The 20,237-nt window shown below is 43.3% G+C and overlaps 2 protein-coding genes across 3 annotated transcripts in view; one reads left to right on the top strand and one right to left on the bottom strand.

Annotated features, from left to right (window-relative positions):
* med30 (mediator complex subunit 30) overlaps positions 1 to 19,612 on the top strand; it is a 31,629-nt gene extending 12,017 nt beyond the window's left edge. The window contains exon 5 of the mRNA XM_037474147.2: positions 18,938 to 19,612. Coding sequence (XP_037330044.2) covers positions 18,938 to 19,033 — 96 coding nt within the window. The 3' untranslated portion in view covers positions 19,034 to 19,612. The remainder of the gene's footprint in view (positions 1 to 18,937) is intronic.
* Positions 16,575 to 20,237, bottom strand: part of ext1b (exostosin glycosyltransferase 1b) — a 90,608-nt gene continuing 86,945 nt past the window's right edge. Inside the window, exon 13 of one of the 2 annotated variants that reach the window (XM_037474145.2) lies at positions 16,575 to 16,842. The gene's annotated coding sequence lies outside the window, so the exon portion shown is untranslated. The remainder of the gene's footprint in view (positions 16,843 to 20,237) is intronic. The other variant, XM_037474146.2, reaches the window with a different exon arrangement.

The following is a 20,237-nucleotide window of genomic DNA, read 5'->3' as shown; positions in this document are numbered from 1 at the left end:
CTCAGGACTTTAAATGTATCGCATGCATGTGCTGGTCTGAGATATCTTATGTCATCTCTCCACTGGAGGCCATTTAAAATCTGAAAGTTGCATTTCCCTGGTGGGGGGGTGAGTTGAAGTTGAAAGGCCTGGATGTTTTTGGGGCGTATTCACTTTCACAAGGAGATCGGTCAGATAACCCTCAGACTTACTTACCACAGGGTGGTTTTCCCCATCTACCTTGTCTGGTGTGTTGTCCAGCAGTCAAAGAAGAGCCCTGTGCATCTGGTGTGATTTGGCCAGATGGTGGCGCTATAACAGCAAAAACGTGACCTTTTGAGAGTGTCCCTGGAGGCGTCTTGTGACAGGTAGTCATGAACCGCAATAAGTCGCACTCTTCTATTGTCAGTTTCTTATCCTCGTGAATCTCTAGGAGGCGCTGAGGATCCGAGTATGTATGTATTACGGGATTGTGTGTCTGCTTTTCGCTGATGATGGAGTTGTGTAGGTCTCACGGGAACTCGATCTCCAGCCGTGAATGTCGCAGCAGAGTTTGGAAGCGGTTGGAATGAGGGTCACCATTTCAAAATGTGAGGCCGTAGTACTTTGTCATAGCAGCGGTGTTCGGTGAGCTGGGGCCCAGCGTGAAGGAACACGAGTTATTAGAGTAATGTCGGGTGTGGGAACGACAACCTTTTTACGGAAAAACTTACTGCCAAGTGGTTCTGTGAGGTTAAGCTGTGTCTTTGACCATTGAAAACATCTGATTTACACTTTTATTGTTATTAAACTTCATATGGAAATCACAGCGGCATTAGAGTTGTCACTCCATTAAAGAAATAAGTAAGTGACTTTTACTATATAAACATAATGCAAAAATCAAAGACACCAATCTGACCGTTGGCAACTTGACAAAGATGTTCTTACTTTCTTCTGGAGGGATTTCAAGGGGCAGACGTCAAACACACCTAAGAGCTTTTTTTACGAATATATTCGCTGCCAGATATTATTTTGCTCAGCTCTGATGGAGGGAGGCTGTTTTCATGACACTGACGAGTGCAGAGAGCTTTACTTCAAACTGACACAGCTTCACTTGAAGTGTGAAAGATTTAATCCTGAGTCATGGTTAATGGTTGCATGCTACAGACTAACGAGGGGAATCTGCGAGACGAGCACAAAGGTTTTCTGTCATGGAATAAAACATGTCAACCATAGAAAATAAATCAATGTTACTAGAGGTACTGTTTACTAACCTCGCACTGAAAAAAGTCACAAATAGTTTAGTTTGATGGTTTGTCACCGTGGTACCTGCAGGTGTGCTTTAACAAACGGGATGAGTTCATGTGTGAGCGAACCTTGGGGATGAATACACAGTGCACTGTGCTTAACAGTACTAGGTACCAGGTGGGTAGAGGTTTTTTAGCGTGAAGCTGTGGCTCTGCGTTGGAAGTAAGATGAGGAGATGCAATGAAAAACATTAAGGCTTTCATTTCTCATGCATCCCTTCCGCCGCAGGGAGGCATTTGTGCATCCAGCATTACCACAGCTCTAGCACAAAAAAACAACAGTATTCACAGGTAGTTCCTGAAAGTCAATACATTGAGCGGCTGCTTTAGAAAACACCGTAGATATCATTAAAAGGGGAAGGATCAATGGAAGAGAGGTGCGATAATCCCATCTAGGTCACTCTTACCACTGAATTAAGGCAAAGACTTATAGAACATGCTGATTTACATGTGGACAAATCACAGATTCTCATTACTGACAAACCCCGCCCCTCTGATATTTTTTGTAACTCCAACATCACCGCATCACTTTTCATCAAGATGACATTAAAGCGCTGTGTGCAAATGTCCCCCTTGGGTCGATGGCACCTAGATCCCGCCTCCATGCAGGTGAGCAGCCAGACTTCAGCCCCATATCTCACTGGAGCACAGCAGCTATGGACAATGCAGCGTTGCAAAGGCCCACGTAAAAGGAATTCTGCATTACTTAGTTTGCCTCCTCGGTGATGAATTTGTTTGAATTTCTTTGCTCTCTCTGTGTGTGTGTGCTGTGTGGTGGCTCCATGCCGATTGTGCATGCCAAACCCTCTGAGTGTGCCGCAATGATAATGGTCCAAGGTCAGAGATGAGAACTGGTTACTTTTAAGAGCTGAGCGCGGCTCCCCTGGCTGCTTTTAAATGTTAACACTGCAGCGAAAGATGGCTGCGAACTTCACGCTCAACTGCACTCACAAGAGGACGGTTAAAGATGGCAGATATTGAGTTAGATAAATAAGTCATTCCAACCCTTTTGAATGCAAAACTGGACGGAAAAACCATCAAGCATTCCTGCAAAAAAGTAAACAAAACTCTTTTCTCCGTTGTTTTTGAGAGATTCTCTCACGGTGCAGGATTAATACTGGACTTGAAAGAAAGTTTAATTTAGTCCTATTAGAGACTGTGTATGGACGTGATATATTACCTTGTTTATAATATGACCTTCCCTCCATGCAAAGCATTAGCATGCAAATTGAGTTCTGCCAAATGATCCAAGTACATACAGAGATTGATGTAGCGATTGAGAAGGCGGGCCTTCTGTAATACGCTGAGGGAAGCTTTCCTCACATTCTGCATCCTAAACACACAGCAAGACTTACTATGCAGTTTGTCTCAGAAACACCTTGTTCTACTCCACAAATGATGCTGAGTTCACTTATTTTAATAGTTGTCTTTCATAAAACTCTTAAACTCTACAGCTTCATGATTAGTCTGATGTGTAAGATTAGAACTTGAAATTAAATCTAAAAATCTGAAATTATACCTATATAGAGGTTATTAAGAGGTCACTTTGGTGCACTGTTCCCTTAAAAGTGTCCCGCTCAATGTATTTGCATTCAGCGTTTTGTGTATCCTTGATGTCAAGCAAGCTTATTGAATGCATTTCCTCTGTGCAAAAACAAATTTCAAATACACATTTTGAAAACTATTAAATAATTTGAAACTGTCCTCGTCCCTAATTGCACAGAGTTTGTTTGGAGCATGTGGCCAAATGTTCCTAATGGCACAATAAGAGACATATTAAATAAATCCTCCGTAGTGCTACAAACTCATTTTAATATGCTAAAATAGCTTCACAAGCCAATTACCAGAGAATTGTAAAAACTACTCGCACGTTATACCAAGAAAGTCTTAATCAAATAGAAGACACTGAAATAACCAATCCCCACATTTTGTTTGTTGTTCACTGCACATTTGAAGGGGGGGGCGCAGTGATTTCTGGTGTTTTATTGGATGGTGGTAACACACTTGCCTAATTAGTGGTGTTTCCTTCGTTAAGAGTATACATCATCTATCTATTATGTTCCAGACTTTAAGCAGCCTGCACCCTGTTGGAATGCTCTCAATTACTTTGAGGCCAGATGGGGGCTTTTACAGCTTACAACACTGATGTCTTACTATTTGACTGCTGATGCCAAAATCGTGGTAATATTATTTAATCTATTAATATGACAGGTTGTCATGAAATGTAGCATATTGACGTATTTGTAGTTTTTCTATTAAGGGAGATTCAGAACAGCCGTGTTTGTTTGTTCATATCGCCCAGCAGCTGGAACTTGAGCTCATCTGACACACAGCTTTTTGAATCTTGCCCCCGGATATCCAGTGCACGCCTCGTGTGTTTGCACAAGCGACGTCGCCCAGGCTGCCCAGCTGCACATTAAGGCCTCAATAAGGACAGCAAGCTTTGGGGAGTTAAATCGGTAGTGCTGATCAGCAGAATAGAAGAGAGACAGCGGTACAGGGGGAAGCAGATGTTTGTGGCCCGGATACATCTGCTGCAGTCACTCCAGCCAGATAGGACAGTTGTGCATGAGCGATGGTGGACTGGAAGGGAGGCGAGTCAGCGGGAACCGGGACCGGAGATTCATAAAAGAGAGAGAAACGTCTGAGAAGAGCGCTAAATGGCATAGAGATGTTACCATGAAAATGTTGATGGAGTGACAGATGAAAGATTTGTGATAGATGGGCTGGGTGAGGGGGTGGGTGTGTGGGGAGTAGGATGAAAGCCTGGGTTGAGTAAAAGGAGAGAGAAATGGACTGTTCAGGTGGGAAAGGTGTTTGAAGATGGATGGATGACCAGACAAATGGCCGTGTTGTCACTGTGAGTAGATGTGTGAAGTGGAGGGTGAAGGACAAAGCGACGCACAGAGAAACAAACGGGCAGTAAAATTGCAAGTGAGAAACGTGTGTGTGTTGTTTTTGAAAGGAATGAAAGTGGTAGCAGGGAGTCAAGGATGTACAGGAAAGGAGAGAGAGGTAAAAAAGATTGATGAAAGAACACATTGATGGATGTGTAAACAGCTGTGGATTGTCAGAGTTAAGCGGTTCACATTCAGATAGGGTCTTCAAAGGGAATAACAGAAGACTGATGTAATTCAGCTGCAGCGGGGAAAACAGGATGCCTGCTGTAACAGGAAGCTGAGAGAAGATTGATGCATAAGTGAGAAGATGAGAAGTCCAAGCGAGCCTCAAACCCTGCAGCTGATGTGTCACACTGGTTTAGGAGAGCTGGCCTCGTAGTTCCATGCAAGCTTTTTTTCTTTCAAAATGTAAGTCCCTCCCTGCAGTAAATATGAATGAAATACTGCATCTCTATGAGATGTGTTTGATACTAAATCCACGGATGGGGGTGTCTGCATGCTCTGTTGTGAGAGAGACAACCTTGGAACAGACACCCCCCGTGTTGCAGTCTGACAGGAGAGAGCATTGTGATGAGAGAACCGTTGTTCTCTGCACACAGGAGGGAATAATGGGAAGTGTGTGTGTGTGTGTGTGATGCGTCAATTAAAACCATGCGCCTCTTTACTTTAAGGTAACCTTTGAAAATGCCATCGCGCCGCTCATAAGAACCCATTGAGTTAACCAGTGAGAGTCTTAACATGTGGTGGAAACACTATTGATTTCTGAGGATCTTCCTATTGACATTTAAACTTTGACTTGGGATCATATTCATTATCGATGTATCTGCAATTTATAAAAAGTGCTAACGCTACCACATCAGTCTAAAACTCAAAGGGCTTCAGGGGTTCATCCACAACGAATGGATTGAGGCCACTGAGGAGGCAAAAAAACCTCATCCCTGAAACCCCTTTCTGCTCGTCTCAAAGATAGCTGAGTGCCAAAAGGAAGAAATAGAAACAGAAAAGATGGACTATTTATTGCTGTACATTTTTCCATTTAAAAAAAAAGATCCCCAGCCTTATTCATTTAGCTTTCACTGCCATTGTCTTCTGGCACTGCATCTCAAGAATATTGGGTTGAGCAGAGCGTGATAGTTCTACTACCGATGCCACTGGGAACAGTGCTCAGTCACCACAAACTGTCTGAAGACCTAAATCATTTCATTATAAACTGTGTGCTATTGGCTCATTTGTTTAAAAAGGGACCAATTATGCACAAAATGAATTGAATGCATGCCAGTAGCAGACAAGCAGGCAGCGGTGTGAAATCATTGAACAACACTTTTATTAAATGCTTGACACACATACAAGTGATGCGTCAAGGATACTCAAAGCTTTCCTTCTCCAGCTTCAACTTATATGGTCTAAGGTGACCAACATCTGTGCCCCCCCTCCTCAGGGGAGAGGGGTCTGCATCAGCTCCCACTCGTCACCTGCACATCAGAGAGAGAGATAAATAAGAAGAAGAAATAAAGCCTCATGTGTAGGTGATATTATATTTGTCTCATCACCAAAAGCATGCTGTGACTTTGTCTTTGGTGATTAAATCCACTGACTTCATCTCTATTCCCTCGGTTTGCATCATTGTTGGACAGTGAAATGAATGTGTTCGGATTCTGATCATATTTTTCTCTGGGTTTTATTTTTTTTGTGCCTTCGTCTTAGGTTGCTCAAAGGTTTTGTGATTCTCTTGTAGTGGTGCTTGGTCTCACTCCCCGTCTCTTCGCTGTGTGTGTGTTTATCTCACTTGAGTCGAGGGTAGGGGGCGTGTTCCCATCCCCTGTTATTGAAGTAAAAGGAGTTTGGCATTTTGAGATAGTCAGCAGGTGGCGCGTGTGCTCCTGTCCTCCTGTCCTCCTGTCCTCCTGTCCTCCTGCTATTAAAGAACCGCAGAAGTAGAGTGTCCCTCAACAGCACAATGGAAAGAGTTGTTCTCCAGGGTCCAATGTTAACGTTTCCATCATGTTCCACGGATGTAGTCCAGCAGTGTTATTTACTCTGGAACAGGTGGTAACCCCCCCCACCCCCGCCCCCCGAACCCAACCCCAGATCCATGAGCCTCTATTTGGTTGAAGCCCACCCTTCAAGGTAAGTGCGTGTGAACAGGTGGAGATCAGCCTGGGGTGGACAATGGCGATTCTGGGGGGTGGCCGTGGCCATCCCTGAAAGCTCATTGGCCACCCCTGTGGCCACCCCAGATCTGATAGGTAGTTGGTCAAGTTCGTCAACACAAGAAACAAGAGAAATGCTGTCAATCAATGACGACAGCTGAACAACTGATTTAGGGTCAGTTTTACATTTTTAACTAACACAGTAATGGTCGTACTGAGGCTGTGAGAGCTGACTTCAGTTCAGCGGACGTTTGGCCACGCAGGTCACGTGACCCATGAGATTAGCGCATTGCACCTGCCGCTGGTCCGTGAAGCAGGAGGACGGTCACAGTTTACTACAGCGACGACACAACAACGATAAAAACGCCGGAATCTATCGATTGAGAGGTATGGAAATTTAATGTTTAGTTATATCGTTGTTCCCTCTGAATGTAGGAAAACTTTTATCTAGCACTAAGTAGCAGCTAAAAGTCGAACTACACTGCACTAGCTGGCTAGCTTAACTGCGGTCATGTGGACCGCATTTCAAAATAAAATGCGCTTCTATGTTAGGTATTACGGTAAATGGGTCTGTACAGCCAAAAAGGCACTGATCATCATTTGAAGTGTCTTTTTTAAATCTTTATACTCTCTTTAAATCAGATAGAAGCCGGGTAACACTCTTCTGACACTTGATCCTATTTCACGTCGACCTCCTCTATCAACATGTAAAGGAACATAAAATATTACTGTGTAGTTTTTGAGATACTTGAAGGTAAAGTTAGTACTTTTGCCATTATATTCGTCTTTTTCTCAATCTCAAAACTCTTTGCTTTCCTGAATTGTAAATGGTAAAATGAGCTTTCAGATGACACCAGGAGTCTTTACATGTTCCGCCACTAAAGACACACTTCTTCAGACTATACCTTGACTAAAAGACAGAAAAAATATTGTAGGACTTTAATTGTACTAATAATACGGCTAGATGAAATCCTGCATTCTGATTGGTTAAGATTGGGAAAAAATATATATATATATATATATCAAATATTGAAAAAAGACGAATATAATGGCAATATTACTGATTTTATCTTCAATTTTCTAAAAAAGTACACAGTAATATTTTATGTAAATGTACAGGTAAATAGAGGAGGTCAACTTGAAATAGGATCAAGTGTCAAAAGAGTGTTACCCGGCTGCTATCTGATTAAAAGATGGTTCAAAGATTGAGAAAAAGACGAGTATAATGGCAATATTACTAATTTTACCTATAGGTATCTCAAAAACTACACAGTAATATTTTATGTATCTTTACATGATGATAGGGGAGGTCAACATGGACCAGGACCAAGTGTCAGAAGAGTGTTACCCGGTAGTGTTTCTATCTGATTTAAAGATAGTTCAAAGATTGAGAAAAAGACGAATATAATGGCAAAAGTACTAACTTTACTTTCAAGTATCTCAAAAAGTACACAGTAATATGTTATGTGAATGTACATGTTAATAGAAGAGGTCAGCTTGAAATAGGACCAAGTGTCAAAAGAGTGTTACCCATCTGCTATCTGATTTAAAGAGAGTTCAAATATTGATAAAAGACACTTCAAATGATGATCAGTGCCTTTTTGGCTGTACAGCCCCTTTTACCGTAATACCTAACATAGAGGCGCATTTCATTTTGAAATGCGGTCCACATGACCTCAGTCTAGCTTAGCAGCCTGCAAACCAAGTTAAGCGTTGAACGTTAGCATTTAATTTTTTTTTATTATTAGGATACCGCCATGAAATATGAAACGCTGTTTTCTGGACTGAAGACTGAGGGTGTTTGTTTGCAGATGTGTGTTCAATAGAGCTAACAGTGTCTGAAATATAGTGCGACAGTCTAGATTTAATAACACCCTTTTATCAGAAGTGGTTTTGTGTCGCTTGGGGGTAGCGATGTTAAAGTCCCGGTTACGATATTGAGGGACACGGGGGCATATGATTCCTATATGATCGAGTCCGTCCTGCCTTCTTCCGTAGAAACGGACAGCGGGGACCGTATCCTCAGTCGGGGGATGGGGTTGACTGTGTTACCTGTGCCTGTGCATAGGGTGGTTCTGGATTGTGAGCTAATACAGGGGGAGGTAGCTGTGGAACACAAGAACAAGCTGTTTATTTGCTCTGTGATTTAAGGGCTGTTTAAAGACTATTTGCTCTTGGAGATAAAGGACTTTTTGTTTGTATCAATTAGCTCATCTTCACAGTTCACATATTTTTAGATGTTTAAATAGGCAGAGGCAGAGCAAATTGCATTCAAATTCCTGACTTGCTGGGTCTGTCATAACCTCTACATTGGGTCAGCACAAATGTAACGATGGTGACAAGGATTCCTTTAGGAGGACGATCTTCTACCCCATTGTGGACACCATACTTAGAGAGTTAGACAGGCGCTTCTCCAAAGACAATTGTGAAATAATGAGAGGAATACAAGCTTTGGACCCCAAAAGCAGATGTTTCCTTCAAGAGGAAATAGTTTTTCGCCTGGGAGAATTTTATGAAAGTGACTCAGTCATGAACTCCAGCAGACAAGGAGGCTTTTGCAAAGGAAACAGCAAAGTGGAATGCCGAACTTGTCCGGTATTGTTGAACTTGCAGTGTTCCTTTAACCTCATAAGGATGTTTTTCACGAGCTTTTTCCTCTGTGCAAGATAGCCATAGCCCTCCAGCTTCTCAGCTCTTAAACTCATCAACAATGACAGATGACAGACTGAGCAACCTGGGTGTTCTCAGCATTGAGGCTAGAAGATCAAAGTCACTGGACATGGACAAATTTATTAAACTTTTTGCTACCAATCACCAAAACAGGCAAATTCATCTGATAAGATAGATGAACTCAGAATTTGTCTAATGGTCGTTTTTGTGTTGTTAAGGTTTGCTTGGTTTATGTTACAATTGTTTATGTACAATTTTCACAAGTTACACTATGAAGAAGCACCTTAACCCTTTAGTTATATTTGGTCTGGTGGCATTGCATTGGACTTTAAGTCTTGTCTTGTGGTCTTGGCCCTTTGTGAAAGCATTTTGTAGCAGCAGAATGAGCAAAAGCAAGAACTAGCTACCTCTATTGCACTTTGTTACTATTACTAGAATCCTCTATTGTTCATGAGAGTTTAAAGGTTTACATTACATTACTTCATAGTATATACTTTGTTTGGAGTAAAGATTTGTTTGGTTTTGTTACCATTGTTTATGTATATGTAGAGCTGCAACTAACGATTATTTTAATAATCGAATCGGGATAAAAAAATAAAACATTTAAAAACATAAATTTCCAACCCTTTATTGAAAAATAGAACTGACTGTGCACTTTCTAAATATGTTTTGCAGATTGCTCCTTGAACATCCATAAGTAAGCAAATAAAATGGACTAACACAAAAAACATACACACATCGCATGATGTATACTTTACAGCCACCAAATTAAATATATTAGGCACAAAATCATGAATCATCGCCGTGGTGCTCCCGTGCCAGGCCATGTCGCTTTTGCATATCTTACAATCAGACATGTCAACCCTCCCGAATTTCAAAGCCCCTCCCGAAAATCTCCCGGACCGACCTTTCTCCTGATTTCCACCCGGACATCAATATTGCTGCACCACCCGTCACTGGGCGCGCTGTTTCAGACCGAACAATAATAAAGGTTACACCTTGAAGTCGAGCGCGGCGATTAGAACGACTGGCGCTGCAAAGAAAACGCCCCCCCGTTGCCCGCTAGCACCCGCACCCCCCATTTCAGTGTGAAATACCTGGGAGGATTTAGGTCGCATTGGTTTCTCTGCCTCCGCATGTTTCAGAACAGTATCACAGGTCTCTCCGATGGTCTTTCCTTTACCTCAGCTCTGCTCTTTTTTATTTTTCTTAACAACGCTCTGCTGGGCGGAGCTTTTTTTCTTCTGTTCTGCTGCGCGAGCGCTCAACTTTCTTTTAATACTCAAACATAATAGTCGCGCGACACAACGAATCGATAATGAAATTCGTTGCCAACGCTTTTAATAATCGATTTTAATCGATTTCATCGATTCGTTGTTGCAGCCCTATGTATATGTAACGGATTGTATATAGGTTCTGTTAAATTGCTGCTTAAATGGGGACAGCGCCGTCTACCATGGCCACCCCACACTAGCTTTGTGTCCCATCTTGGCCACCCCAGTAAAAATGTTCTGGATACGCCACCCCGGGTGGAGTGACAGTGGAAGGTGGAGGAGAGGCAGATAAATGGCTCCTCCATGGTAATGTCTGGCTGCTTTATGGGGTGTCCTGGCTGTGAGTGATAGCCTTGCTCTCGTTATCTGTCGATTGGGGTAATTGCTGTTTTGTCGGAGCCTGGCTGACGGATGGTGATGCAATCTGCCCAGCGTTGCAGGAGGGGTGTGTATGGGAGGAGGGGGCGTAGAGAAGGGTGCATCACCACTATCTTTCTCCAAAATTGTCTTTAGTATGCTGTGTGTGACAATATATACTAGAACATGCTTTTACCATCCCCCACAACCCCACTTCTGACTGATCCTACATGTTGTGCTCGCTCTCATGCGTGTAGTAAGTTGCGGTTCATGTATGTGCTCGAAGGGGTAAAGTCTATTTAAACATGTGTGAAAGTCAGCCGTGTTTGCATAAATGTTTAAGACGCATTAGCCATAATTCATTGGTGCCTAATGGGTTGCGATTGCTCAATCTCTTTGCTGCAGACCTCTGGTGCCGTAGAATGTGATGGTGCATATCAATTCAGGGTCCCCAGTCATCCATGCTCGTTCTGCTCTGCACAACAGACCCAATTCTGTGGCACCCCAGCGACTACAAATTACAGCCCAGATAAATATCCGGCATCACTAGGCACGCGCCAATTAATGGAGGAAAATAATAAAAAAAAAAAAAAGAGAAATTGACGAGGCCGCTCGCCAGTAGAATTTTGAGAGAGCACTAACTTGGACGGCGGCTTCCTGTTTATTCGGCTCGCGTTCTGCGCCCAGCTGTCTGCAGCGAGTTCTCCAACTCGGCGGGAACCGGCGGACTGATGGAGCGGCTGGCAGTCTGGCTGAGTGACGGTGCATTTTGCAGGGTGATTCACTGCGGCTCCGCGGGCTACTTGATGATCATTCCATCTGTGGCGTGGGACAGGCCGTCTCGTCGTTGGCACGTCACTCATCGTTTGTTCCGCTCTTACCTCCCTTTCCCGCTCCATCCCTCCATTCTTCTACCCACCCCGGGGGCCTCGGTGATGACCCTCCAGCCGGGGAGGGGTACGGGAGGACATGGCAGACCCGCACCGTTTGCCTCAGACACCCCCACCCCCGCCCCCCCCCTGCTGCAGCCTGCCGCTGCCACTCGCCTCGCGTTTGATTTAATACCAGCCTAAGTGTGAATAAATTCCTGTCACAGCCCATTAAGGAGGCCTTGGAGAGATCTGGCCTGTTATTAATTCTCCACAGCTCCTCTCTTTCTCTCCCCCCTTTTAGTTACTATCTCTCCCACTCTGCGGCTGCTCTCCCTCCCTCACCGCTCCGCATGCTTTGTTTTTGTTTTTTTAATACCCCGTTAATTACTGTGTCGGTCCTCTTTTACTCAAATGATAGAGGGAGACATTTAAAAGCAGGGCTGATGTTTGTAATTTCCAATAGAGAAGCCACACACTGTCTGGCTCTGCTCTTGACTCCTCTCCAGACCCGAGCGAGCGAGCTGCCGGCCCGACGCGTGTAATGGATTCCAGTGGCACTGGCGGTTAGTTTTATCTGAAGAGCCGGCTGGGAGTCAGCTGGGGCCTCGTGATAAACAAACGCAACCTCCTAACCGGGATGGGACCGGGCTGCAGCTATCGCTCTCATCCTGCTCTGATTCACTGCCACCTTCCTTTCCTCTGTTTCCCCCCCCCCCCATCTTCCTGTGTTCAGGCTCCAGAATTAGCAGTCTGTGCACAGCGGGTGCTCGTACCTCTGTCTTATTAGCAGTCTTCTATGTGGCCCATTAGAAGCTCCTGTATGCCAAGGGCTTTTTAATTGTTTTGCAGGGTCAGAGGGGCAGTGTAGCTGCAAAGCTCTTGTGGGGGAGGTATTAGAGCTGTTTTTTTTTGTTGAGAATACGTGTTTTCCTAGTATTTTGCTGCATTTAGTGTCACGTTCAACCCCAATTATTTCTGCTCTGTGTTGCTGTTTAAGAGCTATGTAAGCAATTAGGACTGTTGACTTGAAATGAAGGGGTTAAGTAAGTTGGAGTGGGGTTTTTTTTCTGTATTGTGGCAGTTCGTTAGTCGTGGAGCAGCTAATTCATTTGTTTGAATGATAAGGAATTGTTTTTGATGAAACATGTCTTGTTTCCATCAAAGCAAACTCTATATTTAAAAAAAAAAAAAGTTAATGCTTTTCATCAAATCAAGTGGTTCATATCTTTGAATTGAAGTGAAAACCCTCTTCTTGGGCACAAAATCCCTCGTCCTCTGTCGTCCTATTTCATCACCTTTATTTGCTATACGGCTTTCCCTTCACTTCACTTGTTGCTATTTAAGTGCAATTCTGACACACTTCAGCTGCCTTGTTGCAGAACAACCTTCTTGTGGCCCTGACAAACTGGTAGAGGAAACACTGAACCCAATGCTATGCAGGTATTGATTATTTCTTTTGGGGTTTTAATTGCCACATTGAACATTATAAGCTTGACCTGGAGACTGGACAGGTCCTTGTATGTTTAAAAAGACTTAATGACTGTAACAAAGGAAAAGGATGATGTGCGGTTGGGAGCATGCTGGGTTAGTGGCAGCAACCCGAATGGACCAAAACAATAAAGGGATCTGTATCTCCCAAAATGGATCAGCCATTGTTGGTTATCAGTATCAGGGGGAAAAAAGGGGTTCTCGTCTCCTTATCCAAACCATACCAACGCTCTATAATACGATGCACTAATAATGGTGACTAATTTATATGGAGCACAGCAACAACACACTGTGAGGCTGTGAAGGGGGTGTAAACGGTCTGATGAGGTTTTACAGGTTCAGCTTTGTTTTGTTGGAGTCGAGAGGTAATTAAGGATCCTTTCTTTAAATGTTCTGACGCGTTGTACAGCACAAATGGCCAAATGGCACCTAATCTCCAGCGTTTCTTCACACTCCGTCATCATTTTAAGTTTGTCTTTGTTTATCCAGTAAAGAGAAAGCTGCTCAGGTGTTGGCAGGAATATTCCCATTTGAACTTGAGAAAGTGTTTGCATTACAGGTAACACGCTTGTTCTCTTTTCCTACCTCCTTCTTTCAAGAAAATAAGGATAATCTATTCTTGATATTAGTTTTAATGTTTCCATCACCACTGTCCTTGATCATTTGTTCACTGTTCAACTGTATTCAGCCTCTGAATAATATTAATGTTCTTTAATAACCACATGTGCAAGGTCATTGCCAGAAAGTGTGTATTTGGTGTTTTGATATTCAGTTGTTTTCTTTTGGTGGATATATTTATATTGTCAGTTTTTCGGTGTATATATTGATCTGGTTTTGGACTCATAAATGATGTTTGTTGGGCTCCACCTGTACCTCAGGGCTGTAACTGTCATCTGTTTGGCTGTGCTTTAAAAGGTCAACACACCTTGAAACCCAGAAGCTTGGGATTTGAACCTCTTATTAGTCCTTTAGCTGCTGTTCCGGATCTACTGCAGTGAAAGAATGAGCCATCTTGCTCTCCTGAATTTAGTTTGATGGTCGACATGCACCAAGCCACAAAAGCTAATTGTATCTTCTCAGATGCGCGATAATGGCAATTGCTGCATTATGGGACATGCGGTGTGCAGGTTGTATATCACACTTGGCCCCACAACCCAGTGAACAAAGCTGTAATTTTGCTTTGATGAGCCATCTTTCTGATATTTAAATTGCTGGCATGACCGCCCATCATTGGTTTTACAGCCACTGCCCTACGACCTTCTTGCCCCTCATTCATAATCCCAGGGAGCCGAATCCCGAAGGAAAGTGCAGTCGATGGGACTACCTGGCGGAGCCGCCTGGTGCTTAGGAGAGGGCACGGGGGGGGGGGGGGGACCTCTGAAAGGCTAAATCGATCGCAGCAGTCGGCTGACAGCGCAGCGTGTCCACCTCAGTGCCGAGGACGCCCTGAAAGAGTCCCGTCGCTAGGGGCGTGCAGGGATGACAGCGTGGCCATTGTGTTTCTGCCACCACTGGAAGAGAGGGCTCTTATCTGCCTTCAGAATCCCTTTTAAAGGGCTTCATTCCCCTGGGAAAGCCCTCGCCAAACATGGAACACACTTGCACTTAAACCTTCCAGTTGGGAGAGCGCCACGAAGTTTATGAAGTCAATTAAGGCTTTTTTTCCCTTCTTAAATGAAAGCTGCCTGGCCCTTCTCCCCGTGGGTCCAGTCAGATGGCGAAGCAGGGCCCACTTAGCGGCACCGCGTTCCCCGGGCAGAGCAGTAAGCAGCTTACTTATCCCACTACTCACTTGGGCTTTGTACCTCCGAGTGGACCCTGTGCTTTTCCTAAAAGCTGCATTTCATTCTTGTTTTTCTTTTTTTTTTTTAGAAGCGCTTGCATCCTGCCGAAATGCATTCTGGGAGCGTTCCCGATTGACCCGACAACCTTCAAAATCCTAATTCTGAATTGAAAGCACTCTATTTTGGAGAGTGAGTAGACTCTATGTGATGCCTCCGTCATGCATGTTGGCCTCTTGAAGAGTTTTTGTCCTTAAACGGCTCGGCTATCGAATCCTGACGCACAACCGTCCGGTTTGTGGATTTCCGTTAATACATCAAGCTTCTCTTTCTGAAGAATGGCGCCCCTAGAATTTGCCTAGTAGGGAGTTGCATTTGAGGACATTTTTGCATAATCTAGAAGATCAATTGTTTCTGGAAAGGCACCGATCCACATAGTTGAGGCTCCTTTCCAAGTTTCAGTCACACAAATTATAAACCATGTCATTTAATCAGATAAGATCTGAGTTTCTGCCAAGACACTATTTTACTGTTTTTTTTTCCCTCCCTCAGCCTCGTTGAATGTAAGGCATTTTAAAGCGGAGGGGAGGATGTCGCGTTCTTCTCTCGTCTCGGGAGGAAGTTCTATTGCATTTTATTGTTTGAATCACTCGACGGATCTTTGCAGGTACTTATGCACAGATTATTATGATACTTACTGATTTGTTGCATCCGATGTGCTCTCATTTGACCTACCAGGTGTAGAATGCATTTACCCCCCCCCCCTCGCTGGCTCTGCTATCAGCGGTGTACAAGCTCCAGTAAAACCACAGGAAGCTACTTCACCCTTAAAGTGCTTGATTTCTCGAGGCACTTATTGTGCGCTGAAGGTGAGTTTGGTTTACACCGTTAGTCACAGAAGGCAGTTTACCTCCAGCCATGGGCTGAGGCATGAGACGGCAAAAATGACCACATCTCAATTGTAATTGACGGCAGTGGATGAAACTGGATCCAACCCATCCCCCCCCTCCCCCCCCCCCCCACGGCTCCTTGTTGCCTTTAATCTTTCGCTGCCCGTCTTCCTCCTTCCTCCATTTGCTTTTTCTCTCCCCGCCCCCTTGCTTCGTCCTTACTTTTTCCTCATCTTCTCTCCTAGTCTCCTCCCCCCCCCCACCCCCTCCATCTCCTCTCCCTAATCCCCTCTCCTCACTCACAGACACTTACACTTGTAATTCGCAGCCAGATCCGTCTGAGTCAAAGCTGCGATTTGAGTCGCCAGCGACAGGGCGGATTAGAGCTGGAATCCTGAGTGAAGGAACGTCTTCGCTCCACTTGATAAATTCCCTCCGTGTGTGTGTGTGTGTGTGTGTGTGTGTGTGTGTGTGTGTGTGTGTGTGTGTGTGTGTGTGTGTGTGTGTGTGTGTGTGTGTGTGTGTGTGTGTGTGTGTGTGTGTGTGTGTGTGTGTGTGTGTGTGTGTGTGTGTGTGTGTGTGTGTGTGTGTGTGTGTTTTAATCCGAGTAGTTTCTTCCCTGCTATAATCTCAGCTCCTCATCAAAAAGCATCGCTACGGTGCCTAATGCGCTCGGAGAGCGTGGCGCTTGTGTTTTTAATCGTAGTCAAAAGGGTTAAAAGCCGATTAATACCTTAGCCTATTCAAATAATAATTATAAGATTACTCGATTTCTCTATGTTTAACGGATATGAAAAAAGGAGAAAAAAAAACTCCTAATGTGGCGCTAATGCAGAATTAATTAACATAGATGCCAATTATATAATGTTGTAAGCCTGACGGCGCTTGTTGTTCGATGGCCCACATTTGCCAAAGATCACCACGTCGTGTTGTTTTAAATCCGTTTACTTTGAATTGAAGGCAATCTGCAACAGTCACGTGATGTGAGTTTCTGAATAGAGTTAAATATGATTCAGGTGAAGTCCAGGATGCAGAACTTTAATGAAGTGATTTTGATGAAGAAGTCACTGTCTCCCACAGCTTCTTTGATGTGATTTGGGGCGAGGAAGAGGAGGTTTGAGTAACAGCTCTTCATCCGTGTCATCTCAATCTTCTTCTTTAAAAGCTTCAGCTAACGATGGAGCTCCGAAAGCTGCTGGGGAAGCAAAGCATCAGAGAGTCAGGATGTTGATGAGTTATCAGAAGATGCAACTTTCCTTTTTATCAGGCGTTGTGTTTCTGAAAGATATTTTTACAGTCAATCATTGTTGGCTCCTTCAAATATGCTTCTATAAAAAGCTCGCTGCAACAAAGTTTCATCAATTAATTGTTTAGTCCATTAACTGTAAAAGTAAAAACAGCAAATATTTCAGTATTTTCATCAAAAATAGAAGTTGATCAACTGAAATCATGAATTATCAAAATTGTTGCGGCCTGATGTAGTTTAGAGAATAATAACTACCGTATTTTGGCGACTATTAGGCGCCTTCAATGAATCGCCTATTTTAGAACTATTTTCCTATATAGGGCGCCTGGAATAGAAGATACTGCAGTAAAACGTTATGCATCCACTTGATCTGTGCTAAATCAAACTTTGTTAAGCGTTGTGAAAACTCTTCACTCCCATGGTAACGTTGTTCAAACCTTAATGTGGATATTAACAACATCTCTGAATGAAAACATTCTTGGTAAATGCTTTGGTCCATCGAGAGGCAGCGCTGGGACAACCAATTGATCCGTATATACGTCGCTCCGGATTATAAGGCGCACGCGTCGTTTTTTGAGAAAAAAAAAGGATTTTAAGTGCGCCTTATAGTCGCGAAAATACAGTATGTCCTAATAACATGGAGTGCAACTTTTCTTTCAGAATCCACTGGGTTTACAACTTTAAGGGGGGGGTTGTAGTCGGCTGGGGGGTTAGTAGTCTGTTAGTTTCATGTCGGAGCGGTTTTGCCTACTGCATTCATTGTGGTGCATAAACAGGAAGTGGCTCAGCAGTTGGACAAAATCAATGAGTTGATCGTCAGCACTTTGTTTTCAACAGAAAATGTTAAAATTCCGTGTTTGTCTACTGAAGGCAAGGTTTTTGACAAAAGTAGAAAATGGTTAGTAAAGAAATAGCCAGCAAGTATATCAATAACATAAAAATTGGATTAGTTTGGGCTGTAATCAGGTCAGTATTGGTGCCCATGGATTGGATCCCTCACACACAGTGGTGTCCATGTGCAGTCACTCACTCGGAGTTGGTTCAGAGCCCTTTTTTAAAACATCCCATCATAGGTGTGAAGGATCAGTTACACTAATTACCAGGCTGTGAATGGCATTATATCTCCCTGAGGATGCAGAACATCTTCTGTGATAATAGCACAGTGTTTTTATTCAAATATCAAGATACGCCAGCCAGCTTTTTATGATGAACGTGCTGAAAAGGCTTTTCTGCCTCGATATTTCCACTGTGAAAAATGACATTTCTGGATCCAAAGTAGCGCATTTTGTCTTAATACCCAAATCTTCCCGTTATGGCTTAGAAAACATCGGCGATTGCAGGTTGTTTTTTTTTAACTCCACGGTAAAAATAAGGGAACAGGGTTGTATAATTGTTGAAGTATTTTTATTAATGAGACAATATCGGCAACCACTGTGATGCCAGTCAGTAAGAACCTGCATGCTAATGAGGCACATCCCATGTAATACACACGCACAGGGGATTAAAGTGAAAGTCGACGCGAGAAGCGGGGGGGAGAAGAGTGAGAGCCCCCCCCCCCCCCGAGACAGAAAGCCTGGAAGGCCTCCAAATGTTCCACTTTGGAATATCTTCAAGGACAATCAGCTAAACAGTTGATATTAAGAGAGCTGTGTCTAATCGATGGCTCAAGGTGCTTCTGCAGCACTGGCTGCTAATTAGTCACAGCTAAAGGAGCGAGATGGATTTAATCCTAATAGATTTCACTACCCCCCCCCCCCCCCCCACAGAGTACGTAGCTGTGGTGGGCCTCGCCTGCTCGTTTTTGCCCCGGGTTACTTGTTCAAAGGCAGCACGCGTCGGGCCTCCTGCGCCTGGTTTCATTCTGCCGTCGGATTCAGAGGAGACTGACTGACTGTTAGCTTAGCGATTAGCAGAGGCTAAGATTGATGTTGGGAGAGGTCAACAGGCAACGATAAGCTACTTGTCTTCACCCCATGAAGGACAACACTTGTGATTCCATGATTTTCATTTAAATAAGTTTTGTTTACTGTCATTTTTCGTGCAGAAGCTGAAGCAGAAGAATCAGCAGTTGAAGCAGATCATGGACCAACTACGCAAACTCATCTGGGAAATCAACGCCATGCTGGCTGTCAGGAGCTGAGACTGACACACACACACACACACACACACACACACACACACACACACACACACACACACACACACACACACACACACACACACACACACACACACACACACACACACACACACACACACACACACACACACACACACACACACACACACACACACACACACAGAGATTTGGTCATTAACTGAACGTGTGACAGGGTACCACCGACTGAGGCTGCACTTTAAAGAAATTGAGACATTGGAAAAATCAACCCGTTTCCAGAAGACATGAAGCAACAGATGCAAACTAAATTAAACCCTGAGAGGGAGGGGTGAGTGGCTGATGGCAGACCACATTGTGTCGAGCTCAATATTCTGCATTTCAATCAACGTTGAGTTTGACGAAATCTGAAGAGTTGATATATTATGTTTTATCTATTAGTAGGTTCAAGCTTAAAGGTTTATGCCTGTAGAGACACACTATGTTATATATTTTATCCTAAAAATCTGCTAACTTTTGTATTGGAATAGTTTGAAGCCCTAAAAATGGAATGCTTTTTATGACCCCTAAACACTTTAATAAGAAAGACATGTGGCAAAATAATGAGTCTTGTCTTATTCATCTGCCTTTTTTAATTTGATGTAAACCCATCTATTCTCTGCTCTGATTGGACTCTTATTGCCTTGTTATGAATTCTGCTAAATTATACAACTAACTACATGTTGCTGTCGATTTTTAAGGTTTGGTTTTACTGCAGAAATAATTGTGTTATTTTGCCAGTTAGAAATAAATTGCCTCAGTGCAAAGGTAAGAACCAAAATGTTCCCCATCCCATAGTAAATTAAAGGCAAGATAGTTATTTCCTAATCTTAGAGGCTTGATACTGGCCAGGCTTGATTTTTGATGGAGCTTTTCATCTGTAAAACATTACATTTATCACACACCTTATAACTAAATACAGAATGAGTATGACAGAGAGAAAAGGAGAAGAATTTGCACACGATTCAACTCAAACAGGAGCTCAAATCTAGATCCGTGTGGCCTCAGATATGCATCAGAATGCTGCTGTCTGACCCCAGCTATGCTCTGAATTATTTAACACACACACACATAATATGTAAGATGTGTTATGAGAGTATCTATCTATATATCGATATATAGATATATAGATATAGATATATATATCTATATATATATATCTATATATATATATATAGATATATATAGA

Source organism: Pungitius pungitius, chromosome 17 (assembly GCF_949316345.1).
Source record: "Pungitius pungitius chromosome 17, fPunPun2.1, whole genome shotgun sequence".
Taxonomy (NCBI): Eukaryota; Metazoa; Chordata; class Actinopteri; order Perciformes; family Gasterosteidae; genus Pungitius; species Pungitius pungitius.
This window is presented reverse-complemented; position numbering and strand designations above follow the sequence as displayed.